Raw genomic sequence first — 17,464 nt, 5'->3', positions numbered from 1 at the left:
CAGGGATCAAACCCACACCCCCTGCATTCGCAGGCGAAGTCTTAACCAGTGGACCACCAGGAAGTCCCCAACAATATAATTTAAAGTGTTTAAAAAAAAAAGAAAAACAGTGGCTGTGATAGTAGCAAAGGGGAGTTGATTGGCAGAGTGCGAAACCTGAGGTCTCTTTTTTTTTTTTTAAAAGGAAAATTTTTTTTAATTAATTAATTTTTTTATTTATTTATGGCTGTGTTGGGTCTTTGTTTCTGTGCGAGGGCTTTCTCTAGTTGCGGCAAGCGGGGGCCACTCTTCATCGCGGTGCGCGGGCCTCTCACTATCGCGGCCTCTCTTGTTGCGGAGCACAGGCTCCAGACGCGCAGGCTCAGTAGTTGAGCCTCACGGGCTTAGTTGCTCCGCGGCATGTGGGATCCTCCCAGACCAGGGCTCGAACCCGTGTCCCCTGCATTGGCAGGCGGATTCTCAACCACTGCACCACCAGGGAAGCCCCCTGAGGTCTCTTTTGATACTATTTGGTTTGGAGCCTTAAAAGGACATTGATACAAATATCTTCTTTTTTAATAGTCAAGAAATAAAAGAGGAAGTTTTAAATAATGGTAGAGCTTTTGAGGGAAAAAAGGCTAAGAAACCTCTGAAAAAGTCTATTCATTAGAGAGAAAACCTAAGTGCACACCAGTTTTTATGAAGCCTTTGAGGGGGAGGGTGGTGCAGAAATGGTTTTCAGGGGACTTCCCCGGTGATCCAGTGGTAAACAATCCACCTTCCAAAGCAGAGGACGCGGGTTCCATCCCTGGTCGTGGAACTAAGATGTCACATGCTGCAGGGCAACTAAGCCCGTGCACCACAACTACTGAGCCTGCGTGTCACAACTAGAGAGCCCACGTGCTACAAACTACAGAGCCCACATGCTCTGGAGCCCTCACCCCACAACTAGAAAGAGAAAACCCGCATACCACAACTAGAGAGAAGCCCATGCGCTGCAACAAAGATCCCTCGTGCAGCAACTAAGACCCGATGCAGCCAAAAATAAATAAATAAATAAAAATAAATGTAAAAAGAAATGGCTTTCTAAAAATGTAGGCTATAAACAGAGGGTTAATAGGGATAATGAAGTGAAAATCAATACCAAAGTTACTTCAAAATTGATAATAGGAAATGAGAGATAATAGAACAAATAAACGATTTGTTCAGAAGACCTAAAGATAGTATCTCAGAAGAAAGGTTAGTGACCTTTTTTAGACAATTCTTCCGAATATATTTTTCAAATATTATTCTAACTTCTCTGTAGGGAATGATGAAGATTCCCTGACTGGAAGCATAAACTTGTTCAAATAGCTAGGCAGTGAAAAGCTGATATTAGGCCATACTTTGTAACTTTCTAAACTGCTAATAGTGTTAGTCATCCTAATGGTACTAATTTCTAACTGCCTAGGTTGTAGACCAAACATTGTTTTGCAAGTCACTTGCTTAAAACTCAGGATGCATTTTCCCATAGAGGTAGATTAGACATAAAGTTAGGCCCTAATGACCACAGAAGCTCAATAAATCCACTCTGTACTTGAAATATAATGCAAATGACATTATTAACCCTAACCATCAGGTGTAAGGAGGTATGTAATGTGCTTAATGTCCTACCTAGGACTATGGTCTCCCATCTGGGATCTTGGCATACAAGAGACTGCCTGAGACACGGTCTCCTGGAGGGAAGGAGTGGGTGATGTGGTTGGATCAGTTGGGAGGGGTAAGAACAGGCTTAGAGCTCCAGAGGGTTAGGGTCTCCCAGAGGTCGATTCTGGACATAATTGTACATTCCAGGCCAAATATCTAATTACTCTCTTTATATTTTTAATAGTTTAGGCACCCCAGGAGAAACGACAATTTCTTATACATAACTTCTTTTTTTTTTTTGCTTGAGAAAGATGACTTCTATTTAGCTGTTTTAGCTCAGTAACTTTTGGTGTTGCCCAGGTAATTCTTACCTGTACTTCAGCTTGCCTTTCTCTTTTGACATTAAGTAGCTGTTTTTGTAGAGATTTTATCTTTTTTCTTCCATTTTTCTCCCTAGGAGAAATAAGAATAATTTGTGTTTAGAGTAGTGCTTCTCAAACTTTAGGGTGCACAGGGTTCGCCTAGAAGCTAAGAAAGAGATTCCTGGGCTCTACCCCAGAGATTCTCATTCATTTGGTCTGGGTTGGGGGCCCTGGAATTTGTATCTCTACCAAGTTCCCAGGTGGTGCTAATGGTGCTGGTCCATGCAGCAAACTTTCAGTAACACTTTAAAAAAAGACTGTGTTATCTCCAAAATAGCTGCTGCTGAGAAAAAGCTAAGAAGAAAAGGAACAGGAAGAGGAAAAAGAAGACTCCTTTCTATTCTGAGCACCTCTCAATAACCTTATGTGGTAGTCTTTATCATTACCCCTATTTTACAGATGAGGAAAATGCATGTAGAATGCTGAGGTAACTTGCTGTGGAGGACATGAGAATGTGCCACACAGACCTCCAAGTACAGGCAATGTAAGCAAGTAAGGGTCCCAGCTCTAGGCTCTGAACTCCTTCACTGTGTGTGCTCTGAGGCCACACTTCCCACTGACTGCTCCCAGCCAAGTTTTGAGTGTGGCAGGGATAAGATCATCCCTTCCTGGGAGACCGAGGACTTTTCTGATGCTTGACTTTGGCTCAAGGGCTCCCTGATGACCTTGCCAAACCATCCTTAGACTGCAGGGCAGTATCTTCCACTCAACCTTTGTCTCCTTCACTTAGGGTGAGTCCAGCATTGAATCCAAAGGCTCCCTCCTCATTTTCTCTCACATAGGTGTTTCCCTGATAAAATCTTTACATTAATAATGTCATCTTGGCATCTATCTCTCAGAAGACACAGACTAACACACTTGCCATGGTCACACAGATAGTAAATGGCAGAGCAGAATTCAAACTCAGTACTGTCTGAATGAGAATTTAACTATTTTATGTTGTTTCTGTTTGCTCTCAGAAACAGAATTCTGCTTATCTCCAGCAATCCCATTATTTAGGTTTAAAATAAAATAACAGAACAATACAAGAAAAAACAATACCTATCTTAGCTTGGGCTGCTATAACAAAAATATCATAGATTGAGTGGCTTACAAACAAAGAAATGGATTTCTCACAGTTCTAGAGGCTATTAAGTCCAAGATCCAGGTGCTATCAGATTCAGTGTCTGGTGAGAACCAGCTACCTGGTTCACAAATGGCCATTTTCATTTGTATCTATATATGACAGAAGGGGAGAGGGAGTTCTGCTTGGTCTCTTTTATAAGGGCACTAATCCCACTGATGAAGGCTCCACCCTCACAACCTAATCATCTACCAAAGGTCCCACCTCCTAATACCATCACATTAGGGGTCAGGATTTCCAAAAACTAGGGGGGGGGGGGGCAAGAACATTCAGTCTATAGCAACAACAACAACAAAAACACTTATCACTAAATTGCAGCTAGAGAAATACTGCTACTCAGGAATTTTTAGAAAGCATGAACTTGCACTTCTCTGGTTGCGCAGTGGTTAAGAATCCGCCTGCCAGTGCAGAGGACATGGGTTCGATCCCTGGTCCAGGAAGATCCCACATGTCGCGGAGCAACTAAGCCTGTGTGCCACAACTACTGAGCTTGCGTTCTAGAGCCCATGCTCTGCAACAAGAGAAGCCACCACAATGAGAAGCCCACGCACTGCAATGAAGAGTAGCTCCTGCTCAACGCAACTAGAGAAAGCCCGCGAGCAGCAATGAAGACCCAACGCAGTCAAAAATAAATAACTAAAACAAATAAATTTATAAAAAAAGAAAGCATGAACTTAACTAGAATCTTGAGATTGTCATTGCCAGAACAAACCATAGATTATGCACTACCCATTTATAGTACCTATATTGTACCTTATATATTGTAGACACAGATAACTGAAGCCCAGAAATTGAGTTATTGTCCCAGCAGAACTAGGAATAAAACCCAAATTTCTGACTTCTAGTTATCTTCATTCAAAAGCAAAAATTTGATTTGCTTTAGAAATCTAAGACTTCCAGTGAGAATTTTATAGAACTTTAAAATGCAGCAAAGCAAATAAAACTAAAATTACTCTGACCTGGCAATGATATTATAGAAATGCATTTTGTTTTCCCTTTCTTTGCCCAAAGCTTTCAGGAGATTGGTGAAAGTGCCTGAATCTTGCAACTCCTGCATGGTTTCTGTAATTACATCACTGAAAAATTGCCTGTAAGGAGAAACAAAAAAGATGAATCAATAAGATATATTTCCCTACATTCCCAAAGGGCTACAGAAATCACACAAGTTAAGACCCAGAAGGAACATCATAACTAAGTTGGAATTATACTTGGAATGCAAAAATTGTTTAGTATTAGAAAATCTATTAATGGAATTCCTCACATTAATAAAGACAAAAGGAGAAAAAAGCCATATGATCATCACATCATTTAAAAACAAACAACAGGGATTTCCCTGGTGGTGCAGTGCTTAAGAATCCACCTGCCAATGCAGGGGACATGGGTTTGAGCCCTGGTCCAGGAAGATTCCACATGCCGCAGAGCAACTAAGCCCGTGGGCCACAACTACTGAGCCTGCGCTCTAGAGCCCGCGAGCCACGACTACTGAGCCCACGTGCCACAGCTACTGAAGCCTGCGTACCTAGAGCCTGCGCTCCACGAGAAGAGAAGCCACCGCAATGAGAAGCCCACGCACTGCAACAAAGAGTAGCCCCTGCTCACCACAACTAGAGAAAGATGGTGTGCAGCAACAAAGACCCAACACAGCCAAAAATAAATAAATATTTAAAATTTTAAAAAAATAAAAACAAACAACAAAAACTTTTAGCAAACTAGAAATAAAAGAGAAATTCCCTAACCTGAAAAAGTTTACATACCAAGGACTAACAGACCTGGAATGTACAGCATGATACTATGTATACAACATTTAAGAACATGTAAAACCATATGTATTGCTTAAATAAAACACCCACATACCTAATAAAAGTATCACAATATGCAAGAGTATAATAAAAAACAAATTCAGAAGAAATATTTGGGGGAAGGGTGAGGGAACTAGAATCAGAGGCTTCAGTTGTATCCTAAGTATTTTATTTGAAAAAACACTCTAAAGCAATCATGTAAAATGTTAAGATTTGGTGGTTACATGCATAAGGATTCATTATTTTATTATTTATAATTTTCTGCATTTTTGATATATTTCACAATTTTGAAAAAGTTAAATCATTTAAAAAATTTTTTGTTTAAAGAGCTATTACAACACATTTTAGAGATGAGTAAACCCAGGCTCAGGAAGGTTAAATGCCTTGCCCAAGGTCACATAACTAGTTTGAAAAAGAACTAGAACTATTTAATCCAGATTCTTGACTCCTAGTCCATTGCTTTTTATAGTATTCTCCTAGGTAGAGAATTTTTAAAACTGCTATTTAATGTTTTGATCTAGAATCAGTAAGAACTACACTTACTGTTTTACATAATAACTTATTACCAATAGTTCACACAAAAAGATTCAATAACTATATTAAGAAAATAAATACAATGGAGTCAAGAAATCAATTAAAAAATATGATCCAACACACTGAGAATGAAAGGACATTAACTAGCAACTTATAAACAGGACACTGTCTGTCATGTATGCAAATCTGTATCAGATTGTTTCTAGCAAGAGACAATACCCTCCTGGTGAGGGCCTAAAGCAGGGGTCAGCAAGTTTTTCTGTAAGGGGACAAATAGTAAATATTTTTGGTTTTGCAGGACATAAACTCTCTGTTGAAACCACTCAACTCTGCTGTTATCCCATGAAAGCAGCCATAGATGATATGTAAACAAATGGGCAATGCTGTATTCCACTAAAACTTATTTTCAAAAATAGACTACAGGCTGGATTTGGCTAATGGCTCTGGGTAATTGCTACAAACCCTTATTTACCAAAAATTCTTACCGTAAGGTTATACCCTCTTTTAACTTAACAGGCTTCTTTGTCAGCAAGCCAGTTGACAACAAAAAACTGAATAATGAGACAATGGAAATTGAGATTGCTTTTAAGAAACACTCAGGATTAAAGCAGTTTAAAATTTGGCTACTTTGACAGTGTCTGTCTCTTACTAATGGATAAAGTATCATAATAGCTACCAATTTGTGTCAAACACTTGGCTGAACCTTCCTGCTAATCCTTACATTAATGTTGCAAAGTTGCTATCATTATTCTCATTTATTTATTTATTTAATAAATTTATTTATTTATTTATATTTGGCTGCAATGGGTCTTCGTTGCTGCACGCAGGCTTTCTCTAGTTGCGGCGAGCGGGGGCTACTCTTTGTTGTGGTGCGCAGACTTCTCATTGCAGTGGCTTCTCTTGTTGTGGAGCATGGGCTCTTGGCGCACAGGCTTCGGTAGTTGTGGCATGTGGACTCAGTAGTTGTGGCTTGTGGGCTTAGTTGCTCCGTGGCATGTGGGATCTTCCCAGACCAGGGCTCGAACCCAGGTCCCCTGCACTGGCAGGCAGATTCCTAACCACTGCGCCACCAGGGAAGCCCCATTATTCTCATTTTTAAAAACTGTAAACAAAGGCTCAATAACTTGCCCAACCATACAGCCACCATACTTTCAACTGTAGCACACTTCCCCTAGGTAGTCTTTGGCTAATCCTATTATCTGCAGTCACTCGGATACAATGACCAACCCATAAAAGAAGAGAGCAGTGAGCCACTCCTGCACCCACTCTTCAGCCATCTAGAAATACATTATCACATTTCCAAATATGCTCTCGTTCCTTACCTATCAATCTGAATTTTCTTCAGTGTCTCTATATTCATTATGGTCTGCCTTGTAGGTTTTTTGAAGATAAGATCTTGCACTTTGTTAAACTGGCCTCCTTGTCTGATTTCTGGCAACTTGGTCTCTTCTTTATGTACGAATGGACCGGATATTTTTGAGGGTTTTGAGACCAGTGAAGGTTTTTCTAAGCTTTTTCCTTCTAAATGTATTTCTTTGTTATTCTTCTGAAAGCAATAAATGATGTTTTACGTTTAGACAGATTTTTAAAACATAAAGAAACAATGCTACATGAGGGCCTCTGCCTACATTTTGAACCTCTTATAATATTACCACCAGAAAATTACCCTTTTCTTCAGCCACATCAAACTACATGCTCTGCTGTTTTGTGTCTTCCTGACTTTAGACAACTTTCCCACTCTCTGTCATTCCCCAACCTGGTAAACTTTAAGACTATGACCAAAGGTAAAGTTCTCTGTGAAACATCTCTATTAGCAGACATTTACCATTTATAATTATTTGTATAAATATCTCCATTAGATTGTAAATTCTATGAGGGAAGGGACAGTGTCTTAGAGATCTTGGTGCACCTTAAATTCTTTTTAGAACAAGATGGGATATTAAATAAATGTGGCCATCTTTATAATCCCATTGTTTAAAAGAATGTCTAGGGTACAGTAAAGACTCAAATGTTCACTGAACACATGAATTTTAAATACAGTTGTCCCTTGGTATCTGTGGAGGACTAGTGCCAGGATCCACCCCCCACCCCTCAAGGAGACCAAGATCCACAGATGCTGATGGCCCTTACATAAAATGGCATAGTATTTGTTTATAACCTATGCACATCCTCTCATGTACTTTAAATCATCTCTAGGTTACTTATAATAACTAATACAATGTAAATACTATGTAAATAGCTGCCAGCACACAGCAAATTCAAGTTTTGCTCTTTGGAACTTTCTGGAATTTTTTTCTGAATATTTTCGATCCATGGTTGCTTGAATCTGCAGATGTGGAACCCGCGGATATGGAGGGCCCACTGTATAAAGAATGAAAGGAGAATCATACCAAAGAGTAGGAGTTGATAGTATATTTAGTGGTGTGATATAGATTTCAAAGTTCATGTGGGGAATTTTCAAACCCAAACTTGAATACTAAGGGGTGAGCATTACCATAGGAACAGGATATGTCTTTCAATTGATGATTCCTATTTAATCTGTGGCTAAAATCTTGAGCCATTGGGAAGCCACATAACACAGCAATTATGCTGTGCATATGGACTCTGAAACCAGACTTCTGTGTTTAAATCCTGGCCCTATCTGTTACTTTAAACAGATAAACCACATTGACTTTAGGCAACTACTTAACATCTCTATGCCTCCATCTTCCCATTGATAAAATAGGGATAATAATAGTACTTGCTCTCCAGTAGTTATTATGAGGATGGAAGGAAGGAAGGAAGGAAGGAAGGAAGGGAGGGAGGGAGGACGGAAATAAGAGAGAGAGGGAGAAAGAAAGAAAGAGAAAGAAAGAAAGAAAGAAAGAAAGAAGGAAAGAAAGAAAGAAAGAAAGTATTTAGAACAGTACACAGAACTATGCAAGTTTAGCATTTGATATGATTACTTAAATTCTTGTGCTGATCCTATGCACAGAAGAGTTTCATATGCATATTGACACATAAAAGCCTAGGTCTTCCTTAGCTGAACTTCAATTAGACCAGAAATGTTAAAAAAAAAAAACAACTATCCATAAAAGTTAATAAACACAGACTCAAGAGCATTTTTCCTTATATCAACCATAAGCAAAGATTCAGATCTGAGGAAAACATTTGTAGGCAAGTACAAAACAAAATGCTGCCTTAAATAAGAATTAAATTTTAAAATACTCCTTTAAATTAAAATTTATGATTGACTACAAAGAGAACAGACGCCATAGAATTTCAACAGTTAAACTGAAATTTATCTGTACATAAGGAAAACGTTAAGTACATGGATGGTTATTACTCTAGATTTTGTCTAGGGAGGGAATGGGAAATGTAAGGCCTGGAAAGTTTGTTTTTTCTGATCCCCCTAACCATTGTTCCTCTACCTTTGTTCTTGGGCATCTGGAAAAGGAAGCAAACGTGTTAAACAGCCTGATGTACTGATTGCCAGAAATAAATATGAATTTTCGGAAGAGAACTTAAAGGAACTAGCTAAATATTCTGATCCATTCACTTCCTTGTACAGTAGGGTATTAGGTCCTAAGGGAAAAGATAAGAAAAACAGTATTCCGGGCAAGGGAGCTCTTTCCAAACTTTGGACCAATTACTCCCACTTCTGGTAGAACTTGGTACATTAGTATATTTTTCATCATTCCATTCCATGATTCTAATGAATGAAAAACTCTTTGGAAATATCTTTAGCTATAAAAATGGTTGTGAAAGAGGGATAATGCTAACTAAACTTTCATCCCAGGGTTGTTATTGTAAGGCTCAACCATGTGAAGCTTTTGGAGAAAGAAAGCATTCACATTCACACTAAGATTTTTAATTATATATACTATGTCCTATAGGGCAATGGTACTGTAAAAAATTATGAGTTAGAACAACTATAGTACTATAAAGTAAAAAAACAAAAAATTATTTTAAGGGTCACCATTTTTTAAAGTTATAGAACTAACATATTGAGAAAGGGGCTTTTAAGCTGCTATTAATCAAAATAAGAGTACAAACCTTTACTTTTTATACTTCTATAAAATCATAAGCAAGGCCTCTGTTAAGTCAGAAAATTTTGTGGGTGAAGATCATAAACCAGAATAAAACTGCAAAAGTTTTGTTCTTTTATTTACTGGAGTGGTGACCACTACTGAATGTTGTTTATAAATTTGGGTTTTTCCTTCTCTCTTGAGTTTCTATGATGGCAAATTGCCCTTTTTAAAGCCTGACAGTAAATATCATTGATAAAACTTTATCTTGTTAACTAAATATCTTCCCTCTTTATTTTTGATTCTTACTGAAGGAAACAATAGAAAGGAAACACTAGTCTCTTTTGTACTATTTGTTAACCAGCTTAATTTAAGAATTAGACTCATTTTAAAAGCATTGATAAGGCTTAGTTCTTGGGTTTCCAATATCTTTGCTTTTCTTAAGTTAATAAGGAAACTAATTCCTATAATACCCCTTAATGTTTTAAAAGTACCTCAAAACTCATAGAATGTTAGTATTAGAAGGGATCATTTAGTTAAAACTCCATCACACTACTGAAGCCCGCGTGCCTAGAGCCCAGCGCTCCACAAGAGAAGCCACCACAATGAGAAGCCCACGCACCGCAACAAAACACAGCCCCTGCTCGCTGCTGGCTGCAACTAGAGAAAGCCCGCTCACAGCAACGAAGACCCAACACAGCCAAAAAATAAATAAAATTAAAAAAAAAAAACTCTATCACAATTTACAAATGAGAAAACTAAGACCAAGAAAGCGAAATGAATTGCCCATAGCACACAACTAAATCATAAAGGTCCCCAACTCCAAATCCAGTGTTCTATTAAAATTTTGTATAAACTTTTAAAACTTTAATAAAAGCCGTATAAACCCAGGTTATACATATACATAAAGTAATAATAATAACTTTAAAATCGTAAGGGGCGGGCTTGCCTGATAGCGCAGTGGTTAAGAATCCGCCTGCCAATGCAGGGGACATGGGTTTGAGCCCTGGCCCGGGAAGATCCCACATGCCGCAGAGCAACTAAGCCCGTGCGCCACAACTACTGAAGCCCAAGTGCCTAAAGCCCGTGCTCCGCAACAAGAGAAGCCAGTGCAATGAGAAGTCCACGCACCATAACGAAGAGTAGCCCCCGCTCACCGCAACTAAAGAGAGTCCATGTGCCAGCAATAAAGACCCAACGCAGCCAAAAACAAATAAATAAAATTAAAAAAAAAAGAATATATTCTGTACAAATTATATAATGCAATTTTGTTAAACGTAATAAATATGTATTTGTATTTATAAATTGTTTCTATTTTATATCTACAACCCAAGTTATTAAAATTTATAAGAGCTTAAGAATTCATATAGATTTTGCTCACTACCAAGCTGAGTTTTTTGATAACTCAGTGGTCCTTTGCAGAGGAGTCGGTAACATCATTGAAAATGTAATGGCTGACACAATGATGTGGCTGGATATTTAAAAAGGCAGATTGCAACATATTTAGCAATAACAAAGTCATTTTAGATGAAAGCAATGTTGACAGGGTCCAGTTGAATTTCCTCCCCCTAGTGTTCAGTTAGCTTTTAGCAGCTGAGAAATACAAGATAGGTAAGACACAATTACTTGTTCCATCGCCTCAGTATATATATTGTATTTATATTGATTTACCTATAGGCCTTTTAGAATAATGCCAATATATTGGAAGAAAAGGATATTCTGATTGGTAATGTACCTTGAGCTATGTCTATTTCACTCCATTAATTGAGAGTATATATCTCAGATAATTATTGTAGGCCTTTATCTGATATGAAGGTGCTATTTCCCAAGTTAAATTGAATGGCATAGGTACTGACAATGATGGAGAAATAAAAAGAAAAGAAAGCAAAAATTAAGTAATGCTGAATGTATATACCATGCTGACGCTTTTTCTTTTTTCATACTGAACTGGCATGATATAGTTTAGAATAGAGAGCTGGTCTGTGGTGTCCTCCAGAACTGCAGAGATCCTCAGTACATCTAGAAAGGAGAGTGGCTCCATGATTTCTGGGATGATTTCTACGGCTGTTTCTTTGGCTGTTTCTTCATTTTCTTCTATAGCAGTAGGTGGTTCCTTTGTCACTGCCACTGTCACCTCAGAATGCCAAATTTTTGGAGGAAGATTTGAGGCTTCCAGCTGACCTCTAAAGAATGAAGGAAAAAATAAGTCAGCCACCAAATGTTTAAAAATTACTTAAACTCAAAAGCAGAGGCAGCATGTAGATTGGCTCCTACAAAGTCCATTTTGTCATATAATATAACCAAGATAATGAACAAAAGTAGTTTGCAGATGATTCTGCTAAATACCTCCCAGTAACATTCTGACCACCCAAAGAAAAGCAACCTACTGTTTAATAAAGATATGTAGCCTGGGCTATTTGGCTATGCTTAACCAATTTGAACTTGGACTAAAATAAACTTTTTTCTAGCAACATCTTTAGATGCCAACCAAAACTGTCTCATGGTTAGTGAAAAATAGAATGTAGTAGCCAGTCTCCAAGGTGGACCACATGATTCTCACCTTCTTGTACTCTTGCCCTTTGGTAGTCTTCCCCACATTGAATAGGACTAACCTATGAAACCAAAAGAATATTGCGGTTTCCAAGGCTAGGTGATTTTGAGACATTAAAGTTTCTCCATTATTCTCTCATATCTCTCAGTCTGTGGGAATCCAGATGCCTTGTCACAAGGACACTTAAGGAGCCCTGTGAAAAGGTTCATGAGGGTGAGGAACTAAGGCCTCTTGCCAACAGCCAGCATCAACTTGCCAGCTCTGTAAATGAGCCATCTTGGAAGTGGATCCTCTAGCCCCAGTCAACTCTTCAGATGATTGCAGCCCTGGCCAACTCTGACTTATGAGAAATCCCCAAACAGAACCATACAGTTAAGCTGCTCCCAAATTCTTAAACCATCCAACCAAGCTACGCCTAAATTCCTGACCCACAGAAATTGTGTGAAATAATAAATGTTTATATTTTAAATCACTAAGTTTTAGGGTAATTCGTTATACAGCCATAGGTAAACAATACATGGAAATTTAACATAAGGCATTTCATATATTTTTTCTATATATATATATACATATGAATATATAATAAATTGGAATTTGAAACATACTCTTCCATTCTTCTTGAGTTAGTTTTGTTAACCTCCTTGGTACATTTATAATCTCACAAAAATGCAGTCACCTAAAGTGGGAAGAAAACATTGAGATTAGTTTAAGGGAATGTTGAATGACATTTAAGTTACTTCTATACTCTTCCATTAAGAGAAAAAGAATTACAAGCGCTGTGGCTTATCCCCCCTTTTGGCTTAGCAGAGCAGTGCCGGAGATGGAAGAACCACTGCCACCGTGTGGCACAGGTGTATTAAGTAGTCAGCTTAATTACTGGCAGATAAATATAATCTTCGAGTTTCTTAAGGTAAATTAGTGCCCAACGTGGCTTTTGTATGTTTTTTAATTATATTCTGAGTATTAATTGGTAATCTTTATATAACAGATTTACTTTTCTGTTATTGTGATTACTAAAATATTTAATTTGATGGCTCCATTTCCCTGATCTGCCAGATTAACAGAATTTATTGCACCCAGACTTAGAAAAACAACTGAGATTGCACTTAGAAAAACTGTATTTATCCTGAAAATCAGTTTAACACTGCTGTTAAGATGTTACCCTTCCTCAGTAAACCAAAGTCCTTTCTGCTTAAATAACCTTTACAATGAGAACACCCTATGGAGATTTTTGCGCTATACTGAATGAGTAATGAATGGTAAGTTTCCAGTGTGATTTTGTCCACAGTAAAGTGATCCTGAGGAGGGTGCTTACAAGTATGTCTCATGCAACAAACATATGCAAAAATTAAAGAATCTTTATGTAAACTGAAAAAAAGATACTCCAAACTAGCCAAATTTTGTGGTTCAAGGGCAGTCTTAGGAGGAAGTAGCATGGTGTTAAGATTTTGCTCTTTTGCTGTGTTGTTGTTTCTTTATTTTTCCATTTTTTAGGCCTGGGGCATAGGTAAGTGTGCCTCACATAGGTAAGATAGGACTATGCTTATGTAGAATCCAGTGCTTTCATTCTGTTATGGCTTCTCATTCCTCAATACTAGAAACTCAGGAGTCATTTCTGCTTCTTTCCTGTCATCCTGACATCAGCATTCCCCCAATTCAAACCACCATGAGGTCCTGTGGATTTTACCTTCAATTTCCATCTCCCCCAACACCATGCTGAATCTAGCTGTTGTTTCTTGCCTGAACTACTCTAACAGCTTCCAAATTTTAAAAAATTAATTAACTATTTTTGGCTGCATTGGGTCTTTCTCTAGTTGCAGAGAGCAGGGGCTAGTATTCGGTGCGGTGCGCGGGCTTCTTATTGCAGTGGCTTCTCTTGTTGCAGAGCATGGGCTCTAGGTGCACGGGCTCAGTAGTAGCGGCGCACGGGCTTAGTTGCTCTGCGGCATGTGGGATCTTCCCAGACCAGGGCTCTAACCCGTGTCCCCTGCATTGGCAGGCCGATCTTAACCACTGCGCCACCAGGGAAGCCCCACAGCTTCCAAATTAAAAGTGATCTCTTTGAAATGAAGAACTCATCTTTTAAAATTGAAAATCTCATCATGTCTCTCCTTAGAACCCTTCAATGGTTTCTCACTAACTTGGGAAAAAAAGTAAAATTCTTAACTTGGACCATAGGGCCTGCATGATCTGGGCTACTCTGTTCCTCTCCAGATCCATCTGGCATTGCCCTTTTATTGCCCTCATGGCTCCAGCTTCAATGGGCTTCTTTCTCCTATGGAATCATGCTCCCTTCCAACTCAGGGTCTTTGCATATGCTATTCTTTCAAGTTGAACGACTCTTCCCCTCACCTCTTCACCACTGGTCCATCAGGTACTAGCTTAAATCAGTGGCATATTTCTAGGTATCTGCTATTTGCCCCATCTGGAGCCAATCTCCACAGAGAAAATTTTTTCTCACATTACCTTCTAATGTGCCATATATTTTACTCGCTCATTGTCTTGCTCCCCCTACTAGAATGTAAGTTCCATGAGGGCAGAGTTTTCTGTTGTTCTGTTTACTCCAGCCACCTCCAAGCCAAGAACAAGGTTTCGTACATGGTAGTCAGTCATTCAACAAACTGCTGACAAAAGGAATGAATCCATGGGGCAACACAAATAAATGTGCAATAATTAGGAAATGTAAATCTCTCACGTCCACTAAGCTATCCCATTCTAGTCTACGAATATTTACTGAAGACCTATGGCACGTGACCACGGTGCTGCGCGTCGCGAGAGTTTGGCAGCTGAATGACTTCTCCTTAAAAGGCAACAAAGCCGAGCTCTACCCACCACCAGAGCCTCCCATCAAGGCTCTTAGATAGCCTCAACCACCAGAGGGCAGACAGCAGAAGCAAGAAAAACTACAATCCTGCAGCCTGTGGACCAAAAACCACAGTTACAGAAAGATAGACAAGATGAAAAGGCAGAGGGCTATGTACCAGATGACGGAACAAGAAAAAACCCCAGAAAAACAACTAAATGAAGTGGAGATAGGCAACCTTCCAGAAAAAGAATTCAGAATAATGATAGTGAAGATGATCCAGGACCTCGGAATAAGAATGGAGGCAAAGACTGAGAAGATGCAAGAAATGATTAACAAAGACCTAGAAGAATTAAAGAACAAACAAACAGAGATGACCAATACAATAACTGAAATGAAAACTACACTAGAAGGAATCAATAGCAGAATAACTGAGGCAGAAGAACGGATAAGTGACCTGGAAGACAGAATGGTGGAATTCACTGCTGCGGAACAGACTAAAGAAAAAAGAATGAAAAGAAATGAAGACAGCCTAAGAGACCTCTGGGACAACATTAAACGCAACAACATTCGCATTATAGGAGTCCCAGAAGGTGAAGAGAGAGAGAAAGGACCAGAGAAAATATTTGAAGAGATTATAGTTGAAAACTTCCCTAACATGGGAAAGGAAATAGCCACCCAAGTCCAGGAAGCGCAGAGAGTCCCATACAGGATAAACCCAAGGAGAAACACGCCGAGACACATAGTAATCAAAGTGGCAAAAATTAAAGACAAAGAAAAATTATTGAAAGCAGCAAGGGAAAAACGACAAATAACATACAAGGGAACTCCCATAAGGTTAACAGCTGATTTCTCAGCAGAAACTCTGCAAGCCAGAAGGGAGTGGCATGATATACTTAAAGCGATGAAAGGGAAGAACCTACAACCAAGATTACTCTACCGGGCAAGGATCTCATTTAGATTTGATGGAGAAATCAAAAGCTTTAGAGACAAGCAAAAGCTAAGAGAATTCAGCACCACCAAACCAGCTCTACAACAAATGCTAAAGGAACTTCTCTAAGTGGGAAACGCAAGAGAAGAAAAGGACCTACAAAAACAAACCCAAAACAATTAAGAAAATGGTCATAGGAACATACATATTGATAATTACCTTAAACGTGAATGGATTAAATGCCCCAACCAAAAGACATAGACTGGCTGAATGGATACAAAAACAAGACCCATATATATGCTGTCTACAAGAGACCCACTTTAGACCTAGGGACACATACAGACTGAAAGTGAGAGGATGGAAAAAGATATTCCATGCAAATGGAAATCAAAAGAAAGCTGGAGTAGCTATACTCATATCAGATAAAATAGACTTTAAAATAAAGAATGTTACAAGAGACAAGGAAGGACACTACAGAATGATCAAGGGATCAATCCAAGAAGAAGATATAACAATTATAAATATATATGCACCCAACGTAGGAGCACCTCAATACATAAGGCAACTGCTAACAGCTATAAAAGAGGAAATTGACAGTAACACAATCATAGTGGGGGACTTTAACACCTCACTTACACCAATGGACAGATCATCCAAAATGAAAATAAATAAGGAAACAGAAGCTTTAAATGACACAATAGACCAGATAGATTTAATTGATATATATAGGACATTCCATCCAAAAACAGCAGATTACACATTCTTCTCAAGTGCGCACGGAACATTCTCCAGGATAGATCACATCTTGGGTCACAAATCAAGCCTCAGTAAATTTAAGAAAATTGAAATCATATCAAGCATCTTTTCTGACCACAACGCTATGAGATTAGAAATGAATTACAGGGAAAAAAACGTAAAAAAAACAAACACATGGAGGCTAAACAATACGTTACTAAATAACCAAGAGATCACTGAAGAAATCAAAGAGGAAATAAAAAAATACCTAGAGACAAATGACAATGAAAACACGATGATCCAAAACCTATGGGATGCAGCGAAAGCAGTTCTAAGAGGGAAGTTTATAGCTATACAAGCCTACCTAAAGAAACAAGAAAAATCTCAAGTAAACAATCTAAACTTACACCTAAAGAAACTAGAGAAAGAAGAACAAACAAAACCCAAAGTTAGCAGAAGGAAAGAAATCATAAAGATCAGAGCAGAAATAAATGAAATAGAAACAAAGAAAACAATAGCAAAGATCAATAAAACTAAAAGTTGGTTCTTTGAGAAGATAAACAAAATTGATAAGCCATTAGCCAGACTCATCAAGAAAAAGAGGGAGAGGACTCAAATCAATAAAATCAGAAATGAAAAAGGAGAAGTTACAACAGACACCGCAGAAATACAAAGCATCCTAAGAGACTACTACAAGCAACTTTATGCCAATAAAATGGACAACCTGGAAGAAATGGACAAATTCTTAGAAAGGTATATCCTTCCAAGACTGAACCAGGAAGAAACAGAAAATATGAACAGACCAATCACAAGTAATGAAATTGAAACTGTGATTAAAAATCTTCCAACAAACAAAAGTCCAGGACCAGATGGCTTCACAGGTGAATTCTATCAAACATTTAGAGAAGAGCTAACACCTATCCTTCTCAAACTCTTCCAAAAAATTGCAGAGGA

General features: G+C 38.5%; 1 protein-coding gene across 5 annotated transcripts in view; it reads right to left on the bottom strand.

Moving 5' to 3' along the window:
* Nucleotides 1-17,464, bottom strand: part of DRC9 (dynein regulatory complex subunit 9) — a 67,694-nt gene that overhangs the window by 46,449 nt on the left and 3,781 nt on the right. For 4 of the 5 annotated variants that reach the window (XM_082392346.1, XM_082392343.1, XM_082392347.1 and 1 more), the window contains exons 2-6: nt 12,647-12,717; nt 11,406-11,673; nt 6,806-7,029; nt 4,110-4,238; nt 1,977-2,058 (exon numbers count right to left, since the gene is read on the bottom strand). In XM_082392346.1, the coding sequence (XP_082248472.1) occupies nt 1,977-2,058; nt 4,110-4,238; nt 6,806-7,029; nt 11,406-11,673; nt 12,647-12,654 (711 nt within the window). In that variant the 5' untranslated portion in view covers nt 12,655-12,717. The remainder of the gene's footprint in view (nt 1-1,976; nt 2,059-4,109; nt 4,239-6,805; nt 7,030-11,405; nt 11,674-12,646; nt 12,718-17,464) is intronic. The other variant, XM_082392345.1, reaches the window with a different exon arrangement.

The sequence above is a fragment of the Balaenoptera borealis genome, assembly GCF_965194805.1.
Source record: "Balaenoptera borealis genome assembly, chromosome: 5".
In the NCBI taxonomy this organism is placed as follows: Eukaryota; Metazoa; Chordata; class Mammalia; order Artiodactyla; family Balaenopteridae; genus Balaenoptera; species Balaenoptera borealis.
Note: the sequence above shows the minus strand (reverse complement) of the source record. Positions and strands in the feature narration are given on the sequence as shown.